Source organism: Genypterus blacodes, unplaced genomic scaffold (assembly GCF_046128005.1).
Source record: "Genypterus blacodes isolate CSIRO-AG114 ecotype Tasmania unplaced genomic scaffold, CSIRO-AGI_Gbla_v1 ptg000043l_1, whole genome shotgun sequence".
Taxonomy (NCBI): domain Eukaryota; kingdom Metazoa; phylum Chordata; class Actinopteri; order Ophidiiformes; family Ophidiidae; genus Genypterus; species Genypterus blacodes.
Genome location: NW_027466856.1, coordinates 717,035 through 739,497, shown reverse-complemented (window position 1 = coordinate 739,497; position 22,463 = coordinate 717,035). Strand labels below are relative to the sequence as shown.

Here is a 22,463-nt window from a genome sequence, read left to right as displayed (position 1 = left end):
CTATCGCGGACTTGACACAGCCGACAGAGGGCGCTGACGTAGCGTAGCGTAGCGTAGCGCTGCGCCGCTCGTGCTGATGCTGCAGTTGCTAGGGCGCGCGAGCAGACGGCGGAGAGGAAAAATGAGGTAAACAACCCGAGATGAGGAAATGTCTCCCTCTTGTGTCCACTTTAAGGACTATAGCAACTATGGAGAATTTCAGATGAAAAACAACTTTTTTTTAATTTTATTTAAACAAATTAAATCATAAATATTAATTTCGCATACTCGCCAGTTAAATTGTGCCTGAATGGATTTGTCATGGTAATTTTTTCATGATATTTAACCTTTTCTTAAATCTGTGATGTTCTCATTCCCTGGTATTAAAATTAAAGCTCTCCATGCATTTTAATTTGGAAAAAACAATTCATAATTCAATAACTTTTAAATAAGCGTGGAAGAGTTTAATTAAAATATTTAAAAATAAATCCGTGTCTGTAAATCTATTACTGCTGATGATTAAAAGAGTAATGTAACTTTCCTGTTTTTGTACAGCGAAGGGACACCAGATAATAAACATCATTGAGGCTTGGTCTAGCTCCTTTGAATGTTCATTTATATGGATTTAAATGAATAGGACCAAATCTAAAGCAGACACAAGCCTCAGACAACATTTCTTTCACACATTTATTGAGCTTTTTCTTCCATATTGACTTGAAAATGTTTACAGAAATTGTACCGAGCAGACAGCATAGCAATGGAATCAAAGGCCGTGTCCATTGAATGCAAAACAGAATTCCATAAAAATGATGCAAATACCAATGCAATACACGTACAGGTTTTTTTTCCATACAAATTACAGATTACAAAAACATAAATGAGAACTTTTCAATATGCCCTGAAGCAGCGCTGAAAATACAGAATGACTACAATGACATTTCGATACGCCTGTACAGCGCGAGGCCCCCGCGACTGCTCTAATTCGTGTCGACGTTAACAAAGAAACACAGCACGTGCACACGCACACCCGTACGCACACACTGAATCACTCACTCCAACATCAATGGATGAGACGACAAGAAGCAGAAATAATATCCAGTGTGCTTCAGAGGGGTTTGGTTTCTTTTCTCTTTTTTTCTTTTTAGGCTATTGTGTGATTTTTCTGACAAGAGTTTCCAGGAGCAGAATCCGGGCTTTAGTGTCTTCCAGTCACGTTACAGACGGCTCGACAAAAGTCAGTCCACAGTGAGGTCAGGTGATAGTGGTGCAGTGATTGAGTCGCCCACTGTAAACAGATCCCTCCGTCCGTCTGATTCGGGTGATTGTAAGTGTTGAAACTGTTTCCCAGCTGCTCCCGGTGTAGTTGTGCGAGCGGAGACCCTCTTACCAATCAGCTTGATTGATTGTTAGTGTTTGCGGCCCCGCCCCCCAGATAAGAGTCCAGAGTACGAGAGAGAGGAAGATTGTCGTCCGTTTTCTCCTCTCGAGCTGCGTCAGGGGGAGGTGGGGGGGGTAGAAGTGTAACAGTGGATTGTTTGCAAGCGATTGTGACTATTTATAAGTGCAACAGAGATTAACATATCAAAAATAATGAAGGGATAAAAAACAAAATGACTGAAGTGATAAAACATTAAAAGCATCTAAGAGGTAAATCCTATTGCACAATTAAAAAATTATGATACAAAAAAAATGGATACATTGACAAAACAAAATGGTATTGCATACAAGTCAAGGAAATAAAATAACAATAAATTTTGTTCCGTCTTTTAAGACCGTGAATTCTTTTACAGAGCCGACAGGAACCAAACGCTCGAAAGTGTTGATTGTGTTTCATCGCCTTTCTTTCTTTCTTTCTTTTCTTTTTTTTTTTAGAGTTTAGAGTTTATAGTTTAGAGACCACTTCTCATCGTGGTCGTGACAGACGCGACTTCTAAACACTGATTTTATCCGTTCAAAAGTGCACCTGGGATAGAAAAAGAAACGACAAACAAAAACGACGGCGGGGGAAGATTCATGACGACATGGAAAACGGAAGCAGGTGAGAATGCTGCATAGCTGGATTCCACTTAAAGCGACGCCATCATCAGAAAAGACACGCGAGGAGCGAGACGGACCCGATTACTGTACACCATCGGACTCCACTTTGTTTGTTTGCGAGACGCTCGGCGGCTTCCTCTCGCCGCGGCCGAGTCAAAACCAGAACAGAGAGCTTAACAGACTAAAATAACAAACAAACGTCCGTTTCTTTTTTTTCTCGGTCGTCCCGCGGCTCACACGTGCGTGTCGCTGGGCTCGCTGGACAAGCTGCCCCCTCGCAGGTAGATGGCCGAGGTGGACTTGGGCCGGTTCTGGCCGTGACCTTGGCTTGCGGCGGAGCCGTTGTTGTTGACCTCCGGCCCCCGACTGTCCGTGGAGATGACCCATGTGGTGGGACGCCACTTCTTCAGGGAGTAAGGGGTCTTGACGCGTTTCTTGATCTTGTCGGCCGTCGCCACGGTGCCGTCTCGCTGCACCAAACCTTCACCTGCAAACGACACATTCACACGGCGGATGAGGAACAAGAAGCTCAACCTTCACAGCAGAGCGCTTGGGCGGTGTGATGTTTGCGTGACCTCACCTAGAGACGTCAGGTCCTGCGTCGTGAACGACAGGTCGAGTGAGTTTGGTCTCTCCGGCCGGCGAGCTTTGGGGTGTCGGAGCAGCGCCTCGCCTCTCATAGTGACCGGAGCACCTCCCTGCGGACCCAGAGCGGCGTACCCGGACCCCGAGCTCTCTCCTGGGGCACCAGAGGCTTCCCTGCTTTCTCCCTCGCCGGGCCCCTCTTCCTCACCGCCGCCGTCGCCTTCCCCTTCGCTCTCGCCCTCCCCCTGGCCGCGGCCCGTGTTGCTGTTGTTGTTGTTGGTGTTGGGTCGAGCCGACCGCAGCACGGCGACGCTCGACGTGGCGTCGGGCTGCTCTCGGCTCAGGAGCGGCTCGTGCTCATCGGGGCTCGCCGTGATGAGGCCGAGGCTCAGACGGCCGTCGTCTGACCTCAGGGCCCCGGACCCGTTCTGAGCCACCGCGGATCCACCGAAACCCGTGGCGCCACCCGCCGCCATAGACGAGATGCTGCTGCCGGCGTGACCGTTCGCGGTGCCGTTGACGGCACCGTTGACGTGTACGTCTTGAATGACGGGCAGGTTGTTTGTTCCTGGACCCCGGTGAGCCTCTACAGCCGGGTTTGTGCCCGGAGCTGCACCAATGTTCATCTTTGTTCCTTCAACCTGCCGCAGGTTGGACTTCCCAGAGCGTCCAAACTTGAACCTGAGCGAGGAGGACGAGGACTCTTTCTTAGCGGGTTTGGTCCGCAACGCCAGGCTGGAGGGCCTCTTAGGGAGGTTCTGCTGCTTTGGCAGGGGGAAGATGGTGGCGGGCATGGGGGCGGCAGGGTCCGGCGTGCCCGAGGCCTCGCTGGCCATCTTGATGAGGGGGTACAGCAGGCTGGAGCTGCCGGGGCTCAGCGGGTCGGGCGAGCAGAACTGCTTCTGCGAGTGCTCCATCAGGTTCTCATCGGAGCTCTCCTTCAAGTTCTTGTCCACCTCTTTAGGGTCCAGCTTGGTTGTTTCCAGGTCCTCTTGGGTCAGGTGGAGGCAGACGGGGACCGTGGCGCCCCCCACAGGGCCCTCAGACTCTGAGACGATGGTGGTGGTGGTGGTGGAGGCCGAGGGGCTCCCTCTCAGACCCATGCCGGTCCCGCTGGTGCTGCTGCCCTCTGGGCTGGGCAGACGGGCGTTGGCTTGCTGCTGCCGCTCCTGGTTGATGGAATTCCTGTTCCTCTCTCCGGTCCCGGCTCCCGTGCGGCCACTCACAGAGCTGGTGGTGTCCGCCTGCGTGTTCTTGGCGACGCCCTCATGCTCCTCGATGTAAGAGGAGGGATGATCCGGGTACGGGCCGGATTTGGGCGTCATGCGGTTTCTGGTAAAGAGCACAAAGCAGCGGGACACAGAGGGAGACGAGGTTAATAACAGGAAGCTCTGAGAGGAGACCTCAGCGCTCCGGACGCTCACGTGCAGCTGCTCACCTCTCGTTGTGCAGCGTGGTGGACATGGGGTTGAGCGTGGGGCTGACAGACTTGGAGCGGTCCCAGATGAGGAGGAGCTCTGCCAGACGCTCTTCGGCGCACTGGGCCGTCAGTCTGGCCTCGGCGTCCTGGTCCCAGCAGTCCTCCATCGTCTCTTTGAGAGAGCGCACCGCCTGGCAGGGACAAAGGTCACGGGTTCAAACTCAACCTGACGCTGTAACAGAAGCATCACACTGAGCGCTGAAGGAACATCGCTTCGAGTCTTACTAAAGCTTTGGCGCCAACCTTTTCTTGGCCATTGTTGAGGTTTCTTCAAAAGCTAAAATTTATTGGAATGAATAAAAACCAAAATAAACATTTCCCTACAATGACCTCGCTGGTTAAGAGAGCTGGAGTTAACCCTCTCGAGTACTCGCTCATTTGTACTGATTTCACTATTACAGGTTGAATTGTGGACCTGCTCCAATCCACCACTGTGATTGATCACACGCACACACACACACCAAACTGTTCTCTTTCCAGGCCTCGGGGAATTTGGGCCGCTGCTTCTCCCGGGACACCAGGACCTGCATGTCCTCAAACGTGGGGTGGTTTCCTGCCTCCGCCTGGAAAGCCATCTGGTACTCTGGCACCGACTCACCTAGAGGCGGCGGGAGGAACAGCGCTTAAAATCCAGACTTCCATTACATACAGTACGTGTGTGTGTGTGTGTGTGTGTGTGTGTGTGTGTGTGTGTGGGATGTTTCTCTATGTGCTCGTCTTCTTCTCACCGGGGAAAAGGTCGGTGCATCTCATGAAGGTCTCCCAGTAGACCAGGCCCAGCGCGTACATGTCCACCTGCTTCAGCGCCGACTCGCAGTCCCTCAGGTTCACCGCGCCCTCCAGCACCTCCGGCGCCATGTAGCGGATGGTGCCCACCTGAGGATGAGGATGAGGGTCAAACGGAATGAAGCCAAGCCACGAGGAGAATAAAGAGGGTCCCCGCTGCCCGTTTTCTTCTTCTACTCTCACCTCACTGATGGCGGCGTTCTCCTCCTCGCCGTGGCGCGCCGGCCTGTTCCCCGTCAGCTTCATGGACAGGCCAAAGTCGATGATGACGCAGGTGCCGTCGGCCTTGACCAGGATGTTCCGGCTGTTCAGGTCCCTGTGGGAGACCGCCGGCTTATACAGGTCTGAATGGAGGAAGAGGAGGAGGAGAAAGGGGAAAGGAGCTGATTTATTTGTCATTGAAACTTCAATCTTTCACAATGCTCCGCAAACGCATTTACACATTTGTGTCGTGTCCTAATATTGGATCAATTGATGAATAACGCCTAGAAAATCCATTCATGCGTCAATTTCCCTCCTCCTCCTCCTGCTTCCTCTTCCTCTGCTTCACGGACACGAGCTACATTGTAAACAAGTCGGCTAAACCCTCTAATCTAATCTTGAACAAAGGGATTACTGCCGGCCTCTGCGTGCAGTTTTGAGGCCGTCCACCAGTGGGCAGAGCGCCTCGCCACACTGGAAGTTGAGGTAAGTCGCTCTGGCATCCAGAGCTTTGGAGGCTGCAGGGGGAGAGAGAGTGGGGGAGGAAGAGAGGGAAGCAAAGCCCAAGAGACCCTGCTGTTAGCGGCTACAGACACAACTCTCCCTCTCTCTCTTTCCGTCTCTCTCACTCTCTCTCTCACTTTCTCTAACTCTGTCCCTCTTTCTCTCTCTGTCTCTCTCTCCCTCCATTACTTCTCCACGTTATCCTGCGGCGGGGCAGATCGATCCCCCTCAACTTGTGCGATCCCTATCCCTTCTTCTCCTCATGCACCCACAGACAGGCAGAGATGGAGTTTGAGCGTTCAAACTCTCTCTCTCTGCTTGCTCCCTGCTGGCGATGCGGAAAGTCCAGTTCATTAGTGGATCCTGCCTCGCTGAGAAACCATTCGGATGAGCTGCGGATTTATTTGCTTGTCATCTGAACCCCCCCCCCCCCCCACACACACACACACTCCTCTAGCTTGAGGCCGCTCTATAAATACCCTCGGCTGAAAAGTGCACACAGCATGCACACGTGTGTTTGCGTGTGTGTGTCCAAACGCGAGGATGAAGCCAAGCGCGACTCGCACACTGCAGTTCCACGTGTGGCGAACACGGCCGTCTGTGGCACTCGCTAACGAAAGAGGGTTGGCAAGGGTAGAACACGTGCAAACACACACACACACACACACACACACACACAAACACACATTCGAGCATCACATTTGGCCTTTTAAACCATTCAGACTAATTAGGCTGAATGTGTAAGAATTTTCTCTATTTTGCTCGCTTCACAACACGCCCATTAACGCAGGGCTTCAGACCTTCGCTTTCTGTGATGAGGACCAAAGCGAAACAGCGTACGTGTCCCTGTGCGTGTCCCTGTGCGTGTGTGTGTGCGGCGGCTAACCTCCTTTGAAGAGCTCGGTGTGCAGGTATGCCAGGCCGCGGGTGACCGAGTGCGCGAGCCGACAGCTGCTGACCCAGTCGCCGGTCTGGCCGGTCAGGTAGCGACTCAGCGAGCCCTGAGGAAGAGAAGGACAGAGGAGAGGGATGAAGGAAGAAACAGAAGTTGTCCGACATGAGGATAAATGAGGCAAGAGAGGAGGTGAGAAAAGGGGAGATTGAAGGGAGGAAGAGGGGAGGAAGAGGGGGGGAGCGGGCGGCCGTGTGGAGAGAAAAATCAATCTGCTGCATCACATTTTCCAGAACGGACAGATGAGGAGACAGAGGGAGGACGGCAAACGCTGACTCAGGTGTTTGTCGGCACAAGTCATCAAAGAGTAAGTGATGATGCATCTCACACACACACACACACACACACACACACACACACCTTCTTCATACTTATTTCTGTAGTGCCCTTGTGCAAGGCACTACGTCCCCGCCAAAGGACTAGCAAAAGAAGAACAGCGGCCAACAATTCCCTTCTTATGCGATCAACAATGGCAGAGAAATGTTGGCAAATCTCATTCAATAATCCTGAATTTAGCTTTCATGAAAATGTGCCGACGTGAGAATCAAACTCAATCCCTCCCTACGGAAATCAATCACGCCTCCATGTTCTGCATCGGCTACTTTAGGAGAATCAAATCAAACTTTCGCCTATTTACTGGAATACAAATGCAGGCGGCGTGTCAGACCGCTGTCCCGGCTTGCTCTGCGTTGCCATGACGACGGGCATCACAGCCGTCATTGAGATTCAACGCCGAGTTGTTCCTGTTGTTTTTTTTACGGCCTGGCTCGGGGCCAAAGCAGACTTTTAATTTGGAGGATGAAGGTTTGGGCAGCGAGCGTGTTCAGTTTGCAGGTCGGTCTGAGCTCAGAACACAGGGCCCCGGGTAATTCACACGCACACACCCAGACACACACACACGCACACACAGTCCCTCAGCACTCACGTGTGGGTAGTAGTCCATGACCAGCAGGTACTCTGTGCGTCCCTCAGTGCCCGTCCGCTCGTCGGCCGCCACAAAGTGGGCGATGTTGTCGTGCTCCAGCAGCGGCAGCCGGTAGATGGAGCACTCGTTGAGGAAGTTCTGGCGGTTGGCGGCGGTGAAAACCTTGACGGCAACGGGCCGCTCGTCCAGGGAGCCGCAGTACACGGCGCCGTAGCGACCGCGGCCGATCAGCTGGAGGGGACAGGGAGAGAAAGGGACGCGTTAAGGACACAGAGAGGGGGAACCCGTGAGCTGCCGCTTCTTTTCAAACACAAAACTCCTTGACTCCAGAATCGCTCGGCTTTGTTTTGTCTGCCGTCACTTCTCCCCTTCCTCCCCCCTCCCCTAACGCCGCCCCCCCCACCCCCACCTGCAAGCCTGACGTGAAACAGTGTGTGCCTGGATTTGATAAGGGCGCAAGGACGGCGAGATTACCGGCAGCTCGGGCGCTGTCAGGGGAGGGACACAGAAACATATTTGTGTTTTTTCAGACGGGCCCAGCAGAGTCTGCGTGTCCCTGCCTCCCGCTACGTTCCGCTGCGCTGGGGTAATCGATCGAAACGGGAACTGGGCTCGCGTCACACGATCCGTCACGGCGAACGTGGTGCTCGCGTCTATTTTGGTCCCAGGTTCTGTCTCCAAAGGACGAGCAGCGCTAATGAACCTGCCCGGCATGGAGCTTCGGTAGTGGGAGTTTGCGGGGGCGGCGCAGAAATTCCCCTCTACTGCGCCGGCATCTCCATAGTGACGTCCCTATGAGAGGACATTTTTGCAGACTGCAGATTCATTTCTTTCCATGTTAACCCTAAAATAAAACCCGGTTGCTCTGCTCCTCTGGCGTGCGTTCCCTCTCCCTTTGATCCCGTCGCCCTGCCTTTTTTTTTTTTTTCTTGGCACAGCGGCGGAATATCGCATCCACGCACATTGACTTTCTATCACAATCGGAGCTGTAACCTCCTCCTCCTGCTCGTTCCGTATCGAGCTCCCCGGATCCTGTGTCAGTGTGAGCAAAAGCCTATTTCTGCCCCAACCTGTCACTTAATGCAACCACGGTGTGATCAAATGATAAAAAGTCACATTGAGACGACAATCGTAACTGGAAACCTTGATGTAGTTCGGGCTGGTATATTTTTGCCTCTCTCCTTTCTCTAACCTCCCCCCCCCCCCCCCACCCACCCCCACCCCCACTCCCTCCTACACACACATGCACACACAAACACACAACTATTCCTGCAGACAGAGTGCGATGTGGACACTGACCTCTAGCAGTTTGAGATTGTCCAGGTCCAGGGAGCTCTCAGAGCCGGCGGCCTCCATCATGTTCAGATTGTGCAGACCCTGTTTTCCATCGCCTATTGGCACACACACACACACACACACACACACACACACACACACACACACACACACACACACACACACACACACACACACACACACACACACACACACACACACACACACACACACACACACACACACACACACACACACACACACACACACACACACACACAGTTGTAATTGCAAAACTAAAGAAACTGCTCTCCTTCGATTTTATAAAAACAAATGGTTAATTAACTGTCGCATTGTTGAAGACATTTCAAAAACCTTGAATAATAAATGTCCTCCGCTCTCCCCTCGCAGCGGGGCGCCATGGTTACTCACCGTGCATCATGCGGTAACCAAAGAAGGCTGCCACAGCAACCACAGCCAACACGGAGACGGTTGCCAGGGCAATAATTACCGTCTCTTCGTAGCGCAGAGTGCGGGGATCTGAAAGGGTGCGGGGAGACAAACAAGAGGAGCACAAGTTCAATGTTAACCTGCGTCAGGGAGGGAGAGCTTAGCCTCCAGTGCTTCAATGCGTGGGCAGCCATCATAAAGGAAGTTTCTATCATGTTTAGATGTGGATGTGCGGTACTGATTGCGTCTCAAAAGCTTTCTGCCGGCGAGGGTGGGAGCAATTTGAGTGAAGAGGAAACAGAATGAAAGGAACGCTGATGACATATGAAGATGCAGCGAGCGACGGCCTCAGTCCAGTCCATTGAACGCTTTTTTTCGGCGCCGCCTTGAATGAGTCGGCATTGTTGTTTATTTGCAGGGCATCGCGGATTTTAACAGACCGACAACAGAGCCGGCGTTCAATTTCAATGTCCCCGGTGTGTGTGTGTGTGTGTGTGTGTGTGTGTGTGTGTGTGTGTGTGTGTGTGTGTGTGTGTGTGTGTGTGAGTGTGTGTGAGTGTGTTTATGTAAACCCTGGAGCAGGGCCAGGTGAGGTGAACAGATAGACAGAAAAACGTGAATCAGGCTCGACGGAATGCAGCGCCAAAGAGACGGGGAATGCAGTGGAAATCGTCTGTTCCTGCTGCCTGCCTGTAGGGAGCGCAAGGAGCCGGTGGAGATCTGAAGGCCGGAGTTTGACTCCAGCAGAAGCGGTTTCGCCGGGACGAGTGCAGTTTGGAGCTGTCAGGTACTTGTGATTAATGAAGCTCTGAATTAGCAATGGGGGCTCGCTCGGGAGAATATGGCGAGAGATATACACTGGCTGGCCTCGCTCTTACACACGCGCACACAATTTGTACTCCACACAAACGCAGGAGCCCTCTGCAGCTGCACTGAAACGTGCTCGCACACTCTCCCCTGCATCCGTTACATCAGTCAACGCGCCGGGTGCTGCCGCGAGACACCGGCGTTATCAATTATTGATGGCTTAGAGAGCCTGAGGGCAGCTTTGACTGACATACTAGCATTGCTGCACGCGCACACACACAGAGTTTGGGATCCTCGCAACCTGCAAGGTCAATGAGTTCCTCATGATGCGGTTGAGCAGGAAGTCGCCCGACGTTCAACTGTGAACACACACACACACACACACACACACACACACACACACACACAGGGTTCCTAAATGTTCCGGCGCCCTTTAATGACTCTCGCTCTTCGTCGTCACCTCTCTGGCATGCCCCTCAGATAGAGCAGATAGAGCAGACGTCTCGCAATCTGTGGAATGCGGAGTGGCGACGCGGATGGCGAAGCGCGCCTTTGTGTGTGGGCTGGCGAGCGAGATGAGAACTGCCGCCACTCCCTGGCCCCCGTCGCACACACACACACACACATGCATAGCAGTCATTCACTCATTCATTCATTCATTCATCACTGAACCTTGAGAGGCAACAACAATTAACAATAAGCCTTCACGCTTTGTAACAGGCGCGCGTGGAAATGCAACAAAGGCGCTTTGATATGAACGGGGCTCGATGTCGGGAGGGCAGATGCGTGGCGGCTGCCAGAGAGGGATCCTCAGGCAGCGGCGGTGCATTTGTCTCTCTGTAGTGCTTCGGCTCTCAGGAGCGCCGCCTCTCTACTGGGCCGCTGTGTGAATGATGCAGTGAATTACTGGAACCAATCTTGGCGTGAAATGGCCAGACGGGCTGGCAGACGTGCAAACATTAAGCTCTCCGACTGTGTGTGCTCGGGGTTTGTCCTTACGGAAAGGCTGGGCCGTGGTGGGGCTGGGCGGGGGGAAGTCCTCGGTGAAGTTGACGTTGCACATGTCACTGCCGCAGCAGCAGAAGTGGTACGTCCCGTTCTGGATCTGCGGGTGCAGGTTGGTCACCACGCAGCGGTCCTCCCGGCACTCCTGGTAGTCGCCGAGGTGAGTCCAGCATCCTGAAAAAAGACAAGACACAGGGCGACTAATGAGCGCCGTGGTGTTTCGGCACATCTATCCATTATGAAAGAGCAGCCAGTGTGATGTCGTACCTTGTTTGACCAGGCGCACCTCCCCCGGCGGGCTCTTCTCCCACAGGCCAAAGCAGTGGCTTCCTTTGGCGCAGCGGATGGTGGTGTTCTCCGGGGAGACCCGGCCTTCGCCCCCCGCCACTCGCTCCACCTCCCACTGCTGCTGCTGATCTGTGAAGGCACACTCCCTCTCCTCGCCCTGCGCCGCTGCAAAGAGGAAGAGGCGGGCAGAGTTGAGTGGAGTTCATTCGCAGGATCGTTCTTGGCAGAGCAACAAAGCGCATCCATAACTCGCATTACACCAGACAAGCACATAACGTTTCTAACATGAGGGCTGCTTGTGTGCTCACAGCATGTGAGGAGTCAGAGGTGCAGTTAGTCAGAGATAGTTAGAGACGCCTGTAGGTCAGGGAGGAACAACTGCAGTTAATTATTCCTTCATGAAGTGACGGTGCAAGTAAGAGACACACCCTCTTTTATTTCAATAACATCCATTCTTAAAGTCACACATGTGTTTTAGTAACTAAGAACCCCCAACTTAAGAGCACACACACAAAAAGTGCAAACACTTCCTGTCTGATAACCCAGTCTAAGTAAATTTGTGTGTACACACACTTCCTGTCTGATAATCTAGCCTCTGGGTGCCATACAGAATCCTTCTCGTACTTGGTTTGGCTTTACAGGAAGGATCTGCAGCTGAAACTAAATCTCCTGTGCAGCCAGACAGCAAAGCCTGCAGCTTCTAACAACTGGAAGATCAATACAAATACCAATCCAGAGTCTAGCACAGAGGGGACATAAGTAGTGATGGAGGGAAGGCTCGGCATCACGGCTGGAGACCACCCGACGACAAACGGGAACTAAACGCGGGCGAGGGACGCGGTGCAGACGGCAGGCAGAAGGGAGATTGGCTGTGGAGCACGCCGCAGCTACTGGCGCCGCGGCTGCTGGGAGCGTGCACCTCGCAGGCCGTGTGAAGGAAAGGCAGCGGCGACGTGATTCATTAATAACACGCAATTACAACCCGAGCCAAGTCGCCTTTCAATGGTGGGTTGATAGAAAATGCGCAGGAGGGAAGTGTGCAGCCAGGATGCAGAGCACAGTGTGTGTTGGGATCAGATAAGAACGGGAAATTACAAATTTGCTGCTGAGAGAGAGAGAGAGAGAGAGAGAGAGAGAGAGAGAGAGAGAGAGAGAGAGAGAGAGAGAGAGAGAGAGAGAGAGAGAGAGAGAGAGAGAGAGAGAGAGAGAGAGAGAGAGAGAGAGAGAGAGAGAGAGAGAGAGAGAGAGAGAGAGAGAGAGAGAGAGAGAGAGAGAGAGAGATGGAATTAATGTCTGGGGCGGCGAGTGGGACGCCAGGGAGAAACGGCGTGAGCCAGCGGCAAAGTGTGTGTGTGTGCGTGTGCACTGCCTGTGCTGTGGGTATTTTCTGATAAGAGAAACATGATGGGCCAGTTACTCCCAAGCTCCTCCTCTTCGTCCAACGGGGAAAGAGGGGCGGGGAGCGTGTGGTGGTGGTTGGTGTAGGCCGACTGTGCCCGGTCCAAGGTCAAGCTGGCCTGTGTGGGCAGAGGGTGACGCGACAGAGTGGTAGCTCTGCCGGGCACGCCGCCAACTTCCCTCCTCTGCTCCCCCGTCTGCAGATAGAGGGGGTCGACCCCGGCCTGCTGCGGGGCCTCGGCTGCCCTCCACCTGCGGGCCTTCGCTGCCGACTACTGATTGCGCGAGTGGACTGGCCTCCCGGGAAGCCACGGAGGGCGAGAGAGCAAGTTCAAATGTAAAAGGTGGAGTATCAGGAGGATCTTCAGCGAGCAAACCGAGCTGTATTTGAAGTGGGATCACGCGCAGAGCAGAGCAGAGCAGAGCAGAGCAGAGCAGGCATCACATCTTTTCATGGAATTACGGTGAGAAGTTGCGGTTAAAACAACCGCTGAGTGAAATATGGACTCTACAGTAAGATATCACAATCTGTAAAGATGGTGATTGTGTGTAAAGACACACTCAATGGAGAATTTTTTATTTTATTTTTTTTAAATCGCACTTTTCCACAGTTTGGGTCCAAACTGATCCTAGCTTCCATTCCTCTCCCCTCACAATGAAAACAAGCCCTTCAATTGACTCCACAAGTGCAGCTCTCCTGGGCTCTAGCAGGCAAATGTTCATTCACATTTGAGTCTCTGCTCTGATCAGCACCCTGGCTCACAGCTCAACAGACTGCTGCTAAAAGGTTCAGGCACTTTTTTGGGAGGCTGCTTATCTTAATTCTTGTTCCTGAAAGAAAAAACCTTCCGACTTGGTTTAACCTCGAATACGAAAGAACGAATACTTGAGTACCAAGAGCTTAGACCGATGTGCGGCACAATGAGCAGCTTCTTTGTGTCCTTGTATCACTTTAAAGTACCAGACATTCTCCATACTTTTTTGTCACCTTGAATTGAGCAAGCAAACATGGTGATCATTATAACGGGCCATCTCTGTCCCCGTTACAGTTACTGGTATTGTGTGCAATATTCACCCTTAAAATCTGTGTCTTCTAACAATTATAATCATTTCGTTAGCTTGACAAGGACACCAGCTTCTTCTAAGCAACAAGAACAAACTGGATTACTGTTGTGGCTGTCCTTATTCCTTTCCTGCGTTTGGTTTCCTTTGCGTTGCGCGCCGCCCAAAACTCGAGACGAGGAAATTTGGGGCGGTGGCGTGGCGAGGACACAAGCGGCAGGGGAGGAATCGCAAAGGAACAGCAGGAGGAAGTGACAACACCCAGAGAGGAGAGCGCAGGCTGACCTTGGAGACTGGGACTGGGAGAAAACAATCCAGTGCCGGATAGACACGCCGCTGCTACTGATAATTTTACTACGACTCAAGGCTAAGAAATGAAAAACCAGCACAATGGCGATCTGTCAATAATAGCATTCCAGAATAGAAGCCGAAAGGCCGTTTTGTGTATCTCGAGATTGATTTTGTTGTTTTCCATTCACCGTCACATTGATTTTTGGGGACTGAATGGTGATTATGTAGTTTTGTTTCCTTTGCAAAGTAAGATTGTCAAGCAGAAACACAAGCCGCAGTGTAATCTACAAAGTGTATCAAGTATCCTGACTCTCTGGCATGTCTAACAGAGCGGCAAAAGGGGCTACCTCCAACCTAAAGGAATGGACGATATAGGACGAGCTCCTCATTCCCACCGTGAGCCACTGGAGTCCTCCTGTAATAAGGTTATATTGGTGGTTGGCTCTTCCTCTGACTTCAGTGTTTCTAAGGCGTATTTCTGGTCGGGTGCCAGCCTCTGTGTGCGTCTCTGTGGGGCCACGGCCTGGCTCTGTCCCTTGTTCTGCCCGGGCTCCCGCTGCATTGTGGGACCGTGTGTGTGCGCGCAGGGCCAGTGGAGCGAGGCGGATGAGAGGCAGAGACAGTGTCGTCGTATCAAAGGGCTTCAGAGACGTTCTCCCGCTTCCCGAGCCTGTTCGCTGGATGACAGGTGCCGCTAAGTGTTTACCCATGGCCCAGTTATTTGCTAATCTCTCTCTCTCTCTCACCCACCAACCAGCCTCCTCCTCCTCCCAACCGGCCTCCAGCGCAACCCCGCACCTCCTCCTCACTCCCCCTCCCCCCTTGCCTCAGCGTCGCCGCTTGAAAAACAACAGCGACCTAATCTGTCTCTCTCCTCCCCACTCTGCCTCCTCTGCTGCCAAGGCCCACGGGAGCCATGTGAGACACAGCGGCCTGACACTTGATTAGAAGTCACTGACTGCACTGATGGTTGGCCGTTTTCTCTGCAACTGGGCGACTTTACAACAGACGGTGCCATCTTGACTGTAAGCTGAAACACACACTCCAACTCCACTGCAGAGGTGCAGGTACTATCCACAACCACCGAGGTATAGATCCCTCTTACATGGGAAGAATTGTGAAAGTGCTTGAAAAGAAACGCTGGCGAGTAAAAATCCTCCTTTTGCCATTAGTGAGTTGATTAAGGATTTAGTGCTCCTGAATTATTGACAGGGAAAACAGAACATTGAACACCCATTTGGAAGTCCTATTTGTCTTGCCGCTGAGATTTGAAGCAGCCAAACACAGATTTTGGGAGGGTGTCTGTGTGTCTGTATCACACCATAAGAACCAACCACCAACAATGCAGAAACATGCAGCTGCCCTGATTGTTGACAGAAGCGGCATCTGATCACACACACTTGCCGAGCTGGTACGTGGTGGGATTCAGAGGGTATATGCTGCCCAATTCTCCTCTGATTGAGTTTAATGATATAAGGGGGGGTGAGGGGAGCTTAATCAATCCCATCTGTTGCCCCGGGTCTACCCCCAAAGACCACTCGGCCAGAGTGTGTCTGGGTCTGGCGCAGTTAGACTAATCTGGGGGCAAATGCTCCCCTCAAAGATCAGACGCCTCCGGCATTGATCACTCACTTACGCCAGGGAGAGACCCGCTCGCAACTTTCTCAGATTTGTGAGGCAAACACAGATGTATCATAAGCTCAGAAGATTAAACAATCAAAGCTAAAGCAAAAGTTTGGTTTCTAGTTGCTTTTGGATTTGCTCTGTTTACAGCAACAAGTTTGCTCCATGAATGAAGAACATGCCGACAGCCTTGCCAGGCTACATACTGGCCTGACAGGCTGATTTCCCATAAGCACTGACACCACTGTGGCTGTCTGGTATGCCCGAGTTTTCACCTTTTATGTGTGGGCTGACTGGCGTTGGCTTGTTCCATTGTTGACAAGCTTAGATTGCAAACTCTTTTTTAACAGGACGCCTTCTTTCATCCAAACAGCCGCGCACTGCTCCCCTGTGCGTCCCTCTCTTGCTATAGTCATTGTAAAAAGATGTAAACACGATCAAATCAATCCAATCTCACCTAGAAACCTCTAAAGCATGAGACTGCACATACACCACTGCCAATCAAACAGCTAATCCATACGCTACAACGATTTTTGCACGCTCCAGACTTATTGTCTCTGCTCGTCAAGGAAAGCGCTCGGTGTTAATCATAGGCTGTCACTCTGAGTTACCGTCTCAAGGCCGCACCTTTTGTTTTCTAAAACAATCCCTAATTTCTTCTTTTTGCCAAGAGGTCAGCTAAACACTGGTCTATTGTATCTGGCACTGCTTTTACCTCTGCTTACTTCTATAACCTGGATACTGACAGACATTGATCTTTTATCTAATAGAGTAGAAGGCAGTGTTATGTACCAAACACACCCCCTCCCCTCCCCCCTCCATTCCACTGCTCGCTGGTCTGTGTCTAGCTGCAGTCAGTGTCATCTCTTCTCACACAAACAATGGTGTGAACCGAGTGTAAAACATTACTGAAACAACGCGAGTGCGGCACTTTTATAAGCTATGACTATCCTCTGCTGCCTTCCATTTGCACAAACTGACAACAAATAAACACACGCCGTCATATACCTCCATTTTTATCTCTGAATTCATCGATTGATATATTCAGAATTGATCTCAAGAAACGTACAATCCATTTTAAATGCAGGGCAGAGTCAAGGTAGCCAAGTCCTCAAGTTACGTCTCACGCTGTTTGCCGCAGTACAACACCAGCAACAACAACACCGTGATGTACAATCTAAAGTTACAGGGAACTGCAGCTACTCTGTGTTTTGCTGTGCTGTTTGCATCTCAACCGAATGCAACGCCGAGTTGTTCATGTGATTTAGTGACATTCTCAGCTTTTTGTCTCCATTTCAGACTTTAATTAAAAGTGTAAATGTCTTATAATCTAGTGACATATTTTACTATCCCTAATCCGTCTCTTTCTCTTCAATGTTATTGTCCTTTTATTGAACTTGTGCCACACAACGACACGTTAACACCTCCGCCTGTCAAAGTGTCTCTGTAGCAATGTCAACAAGGCACATTTCAGAACATTGAATGTGCTTGGACATTTACATAATTCAGACTACCATTCTTTTTAGTATTCACTCAGCAGTGGAGCCCACTGACGAGGTGCCAAGGGTGGCAGCCGTCTGTACCTGGCTCCCCACACCACTCGGCCTAAAATCTGGGCTTGCCTGCTTGGCAATTACCACACAGCAAACCTCCAACTGCCGCAGGAGCCAATATCTTTCTGTCGAGCTGCTGAGCCGACAGCTTCACGGGTCCCCTGTGGCCCGCAGGGGCTGGAGGACGGAGGGGCTTCGTTGGGGAACAGTGGGCCTGTCGGAGGCTCAGTATGAGGTCCAAGGAGCACAGTTAAAGGATTGGAACAAGCGCGGCACATGAGTGGGCTTTTTTATGGTGTGGTATAGTCTGAAAACTTGGCATCCCCAAAACTGGGAGGTTACACGGGACAAAAGTCAGATGGTGTGCGCTGCATGTGGCATACATTACCAGCATCAATGCATGTCACATGATAAGATCAAAGGGAAGAGTTTGGAATAAAGTGAAACACTCTAATTTCATTATTTAACGACACCTGCGGCCACGCTGCAGGTAGCATCAGCACGCTTTTGTTGTGTTTGGTTTCTACTCCAGGTTTTTGAGCAGCAGGCACACACCCACATATCCATTAGTCACTAGGAGACACAGAGCGGAAGGACAGCACAAGCTCAGCAGCTGACAGGTTAAACACATGGCGGTTGGGAGGGAAATGAATAACGATTAAAACAAGAAATTAACTCGGGTAATAAGTGAATCGGGGACGGGAGATGATGAAAGACAATGATGAGGTTGAAGCCGAGTGGGTGAGCGAGGAAGAGGGAGAGAGAGAGAGAGAGAGAGAGAGAAAAAGCGAGGCAAAGCAAACAGCACAGCGCTGGGTCAGAAGGATGACTAACACACTCGCGAAGCCTATTAGGCTCTCTGCTTCCCCTCATCATTACCCGCTGAAGAAACCGAAGAAGTGGCATTGGTATGTCTCTGCTTTGCATCCATGACCCCAAACAGGAGAGCAGACGGAGCCACTCGTCGTCTGTCTCTTTACACCGAGTGCAGTGTGACGCCACCATCGTGAGCGATGCCATAATTCATTTGGCAGAGTGATCATTTGGAATTATTGACTGTTTACATGGTGTTCACTCATTTACGTTTCAATTACTTCCTGTTGCACTCATCATTGCTGGCGGTGCGTCAGTTCTCATGCCAGTCAGCGTCGTCGTCTAAGTCCTGTGTGAGTGAATCTGACATTTTGCTGAATCGCAGGAAATGTAATGGAAACTGCAAACCTTATTTAGGTTTACATAAATGAGAAGCATTCACGGATACAATATGTAGCGAGTGGGAGCAAGAGGTAATGCGACAACTATGGTAGAATATAAGAAGAATGATGTGCTTTCGGCTGAGCCTGAGGCGCACATTACTGATGTATGCTGTGTGTGTGTGTGATGGTCTATGCAAGAAATGCTCAAAATCTGGCAATGACTTAGAGAACTTTCTAGGTACTCTCGTTTGTTCCCTTCAAGACAATGAAAGGATGAACGAGGAACCCAGCCATCATGGCGACATAAAAGGCCCATAACGCTGTTGCAGCCTCCCAACTCGTATTCTGCATCCAGGCCATTACGGCCAGCTTGACTCGTCTTCCTCCCGGGTCCTCAGCGGTAAAATGACCATCCCCCCTCATCCGGACAGTGCCGACTGTTCTCATCTCAGGTCATTTCCTGACTACTCATCTCTCCAGGAAGTGCTCACAGTCCTCCTGCTGATTCACCCATCTTCCATGTCTTACTTAGCTACTTACTCGATTATCTTTCTTATTTTACAGGAGAACTGACTTACTTATGATATCACCTGACCAACCCGGGCGTTCTGTTAGAGCCCAGCACTTTAGACTCTTACTCGTCCTTGCTGGCTTTGGGAGGTTCTAAAATGATTCAAGACTCGAATTTGTCTTCTAAAATGCAAATGTAAATGCAAATAGACACATGGTCTCCCAGCACTACCAGGTTTAAGTAATGAACACTCGCACCAAGCAGTCAAATTATGCTTCACGCTTACACCTTCCCTGCAGCAGCAGTTATTATTCCGGGTTTCTGATAATACCCTGTCCACCAGCGGAGGAGCTTCAATGATAAAGCACACTCAGACAAATGATAATACATTATTAAGTGTCTGTTTATACACACATTCACACACCCACACACACAGGGCAATAACACCGGATGTGCAAATTGGACTGCAAAAGACCACCCATTTTTTTTCCAGCGCACTGCCTAGCGCCTAAGCACCATGTCAGACTTCTATCGCCTAAATTACCCATCCTGCAAGAAAGAATTCTCATCTTCCCACACATTCCACATTCTTTCCCATCCGCAGCAGTACTTCCATCTCCCTGCTGCTGCTGCTGTGAAGCCCAGTTATTATCTTATCACGCTCAAGGTTTCACAGTAGCCTGGCTTCGTCCAGAAGTCTTGCACAGGGGGGCACAACTTGGCAAGCAAGGACTGCAGTAAGCTGGCAGTGTTTTTCCAAGCCTTTGTACACAAAATGATTAAAAGGCAACCAGCAGTGCATTCGCTACTCTGTTACAGACCGGACGGCCATTCCATTCTACAGCAAAACCCAAGTTGTTCAGCACAGATGACTGCAGAAATGAGCCCAGCAGAGAAGATGGGAAAGATAGATAAGGGAACAGACACACGGGCAGGTCTCTCTCTCTCTTTCTCACACACACAGGCACAGGGAGGATGTTGTTGTGCAGCATGAAAAGGGCTGATTATGGGGAAGGATAAGCTTTGATTTAGTCTGCCTGTATATGGGCAGTAGTGGTGATTGAAGAGAATAGAAAACAACATTATAGCAGGGTTGCCTAATGTAAAACACAATCTGGGTAGAAGGAAACCAACATCTGCACCAAGAGCCCGAGTATGTGGACGAAATGGGGGAGGCAGTGGCTCAGTGGGTAGAGCTTCCGCTTGGGAGCCGGAGGGTTGCCGGTTCAAGCCCCTGCCGAGGTGCCCCTGAGCAAGGCACCGAACCCTCAATTGCTCCCCCCTCTGCGAAGGGTGGTAACTGTAATGTAAGTCGCTTTGGATAAAAGCGTCTGCCAAATGATCGCAATGTAATGTAATGTAAATATCAACAGCAGAACTCACAGGGATCGAGTATTTACGTGCACAATCTTCCCTCTTTCCAACATTCCCGTCATAAATCAACAATCGCCACTTACCAGCCACAGAAGTCAGGAGGATAGCCAGGCAAATCCCACATTTAGCGAGCGATTGCATCGTGATTCGGCCGACAGCCATGACAGTGAACATCGACTTTTGGCGTGTGTGTAGTTTGGGAGCTCCTCCAGAAGCTTCTTCCACTTTGGCGGACCTCGTCTCTTCTCTCTCTCCGCTACCACTTTCCTTTTTTTTGTTTTCACCCCCGTTTCTCTCTCACGTCAGCTCAGTAACTTGAACTGAACTCCCCAGCACGGAACGACACATTTGAGGGTTGATGTGGAGAAATAAGTGCTCTCGCGTTGGGGGTCGGATTGTCTTGACGTGATTTGTAATTGTCAATAAAAAAAAAAGTAAAGTCACTCCTGCTATCGAATCCAGCACAGGCCGGACAGATTCACCGAGTATCTAACTTGTTTAGCGGAGCTGCCATCTACTATTAGGCAGCGAACGTCCATATCTGCTAGCTAACATGCTAGTTGCCCACGGCGACTGTCTGCGACTATAAAACTTAAGCAAAGAGGGTGAATTTCGCTGAAAAATAACCGACAGACAACTCACCCGACTAAATACAGACCTCCATGACGCGTACAATTTGTCAAATAATCCACTTCGTCGACCCTGGTGGTAAGAGTTCCGTTTATAAACGTTGACAAATTAGCTCGGCTTGTTTGCAAGCGGACTGCTATCGAAGCTAAGCGACGTTAGCTTCATAGCTAGTCGGTTAGTTCTCCGCGTCCCGTCTCAATTCACGGTCTTCATTTCGGGGGGGAAATAATTCGCGAGTCAGCGATGTGGACCGAAAGCGCGTTGAGTTTGCGGTAAACGGTGGTTAATCGTCCGGTGTTGGCAAACGACGGGTCGGTTCGGGAGGGGGGGCGGGTTTGAGTTGCTCTGCTGCTCTTCCCCGGGGCGGTCGGTAGCGTAATGGGGCTCCGCTGGGCAGACAGACAGACGGGCTGGCAGGGCGGCTGGGAACGCCTCGTTTGCAGGCTTGTCTGGACCGCTCGTCTCCGGTATCAGGTTGCTGATGGGGGTGGAGGACGGTCCTGCACACACACATACACACACACAAACACACAGTGGAGCGGCCGAGTGCTGCAGCAGCGCCTCCGTGCCGCAGACTGTGGATACGACACCATGGAAACGTGCTGCCTTCAGGGACTCGGTGCAATCTGGCGAAATACTCTGCACGGTGCAACACTCTGACGCGTTTATGTGAAATCAACAGAAGATTTCTGCCACATACACATACCATAAAATATGAGTACAGTAGTGGACAACTGGTGGGAAAACACTGGTTTTGTTTTAGCTTGTATTGATTTAAAAAAGATATAGAAAAATAATAAAAAATAATTCTAATTTAAGTTAAAATAATGCTGCACTAATATATCCATCCACTTATAATAAAAGAAAGCACAAACGGCTGGTGTTTCCTCTGCCTGATTGTGAATATAGCATGCACAACATGTTGCTGTTGCTGCTGTGAGTAATTGTAGTATTGGCAGCCTAGTAGTAATATACTGTAATAAGTGCAATGTTTCACACGGTCGTTGCTTCGTTCCAGTCCACATACTTCCTACATTTCTGTTGTTGTTGGTGTTAGTGTTGTTGGTGTTGTTGGTCCATTCTGCATGATTCCCACTTTTCCCACTGCTATGAAAGGCGCCATTAGTTATTCGCTTGTTAGTGTTGCTTCACTGCCTCTTCGTGGTCAAATTACTCAAATCAGAGTTAAAAGTCTAATAATAATTCCACCAGGTGGCAATGGAAGCCCAGGCACCCGGTGTGGTTTCTAGTTATGTAACCTGAAAAACATTCGTCGTTCTTGCTTCAGGCTACATTTACCTGAATGGTACTTTGCCTTTGTATTTACACTAGCATAAAAACACTGTTTACAACCTAAATCAATGTATATTTACTCAAAGCTCTCTGATTTTGACAGTAAGTTCCACCACATGGAGGAGTAGAAGATGATACTCCGCTGACACAACATTTATTACATTGATATTGCCATTAATAATTGTAATAATCGCATTGATACACAAAACTGGCAGTGGAATGTGAACATGTTTAGACAAACTAACCACTACCAACCAC

General features: G+C 50.6%; 1 protein-coding gene across 1 annotated transcript; it reads right to left on the bottom strand.

The window, feature by feature from the left end:
* Window positions 1–647: 647 nt before the first annotated feature.
* LOC142999306 (bone morphogenetic protein receptor type-2-like) lies at window positions 648–21,407 on the bottom strand. The gene is made up of 13 exons (XM_076148791.1): window positions 20,366–21,407; window positions 11,254–11,439; window positions 10,981–11,160; window positions 9,157–9,264; window positions 8,749–8,840; window positions 7,450–7,680; window positions 6,459–6,573; window positions 5,051–5,211; window positions 4,810–4,957; window positions 4,543–4,679; window positions 4,040–4,212; window positions 2,597–3,933; window positions 648–2,503 (listed from the first exon to the last, which is right to left on the bottom strand). Exons 1-13 carry the CDS (start codon window positions 20,454–20,456, stop codon window positions 2,250–2,252), a joined length of 3,213 nt encoding a protein of 1,070 aa, XP_076004906.1. The 5' UTR covers window positions 20,457–21,407; the 3' UTR covers window positions 648–2,249.
* Between the last annotated feature and the right edge of the window lie 1,056 nt (window positions 21,408–22,463).

Excerpts from the sequence above, each read along its gene's own strand:
- LOC142999306 (XM_076148791.1), bottom strand. The coding sequence starts at position 20,456 with ATGTTCACTGTCATGGCTGTCGGCCGAATCACGATGCAATCGCTCGCT. Across the intron at positions 11,161-11,253 it reads GGTGCGCCTGGTCAAACAAG|GATGCTGGACTCACCTCGGC; the intron begins GTACGACATCAC and ends GTCTTTTTTCAG. Across the intron at positions 2,504-2,596 it reads GCAGGACCTGACGTCTCTAG|GTGAAGGTTTGGTGCAGCGA; the intron begins GTGAGGTCACGC and ends TGTCGTTTGCAG.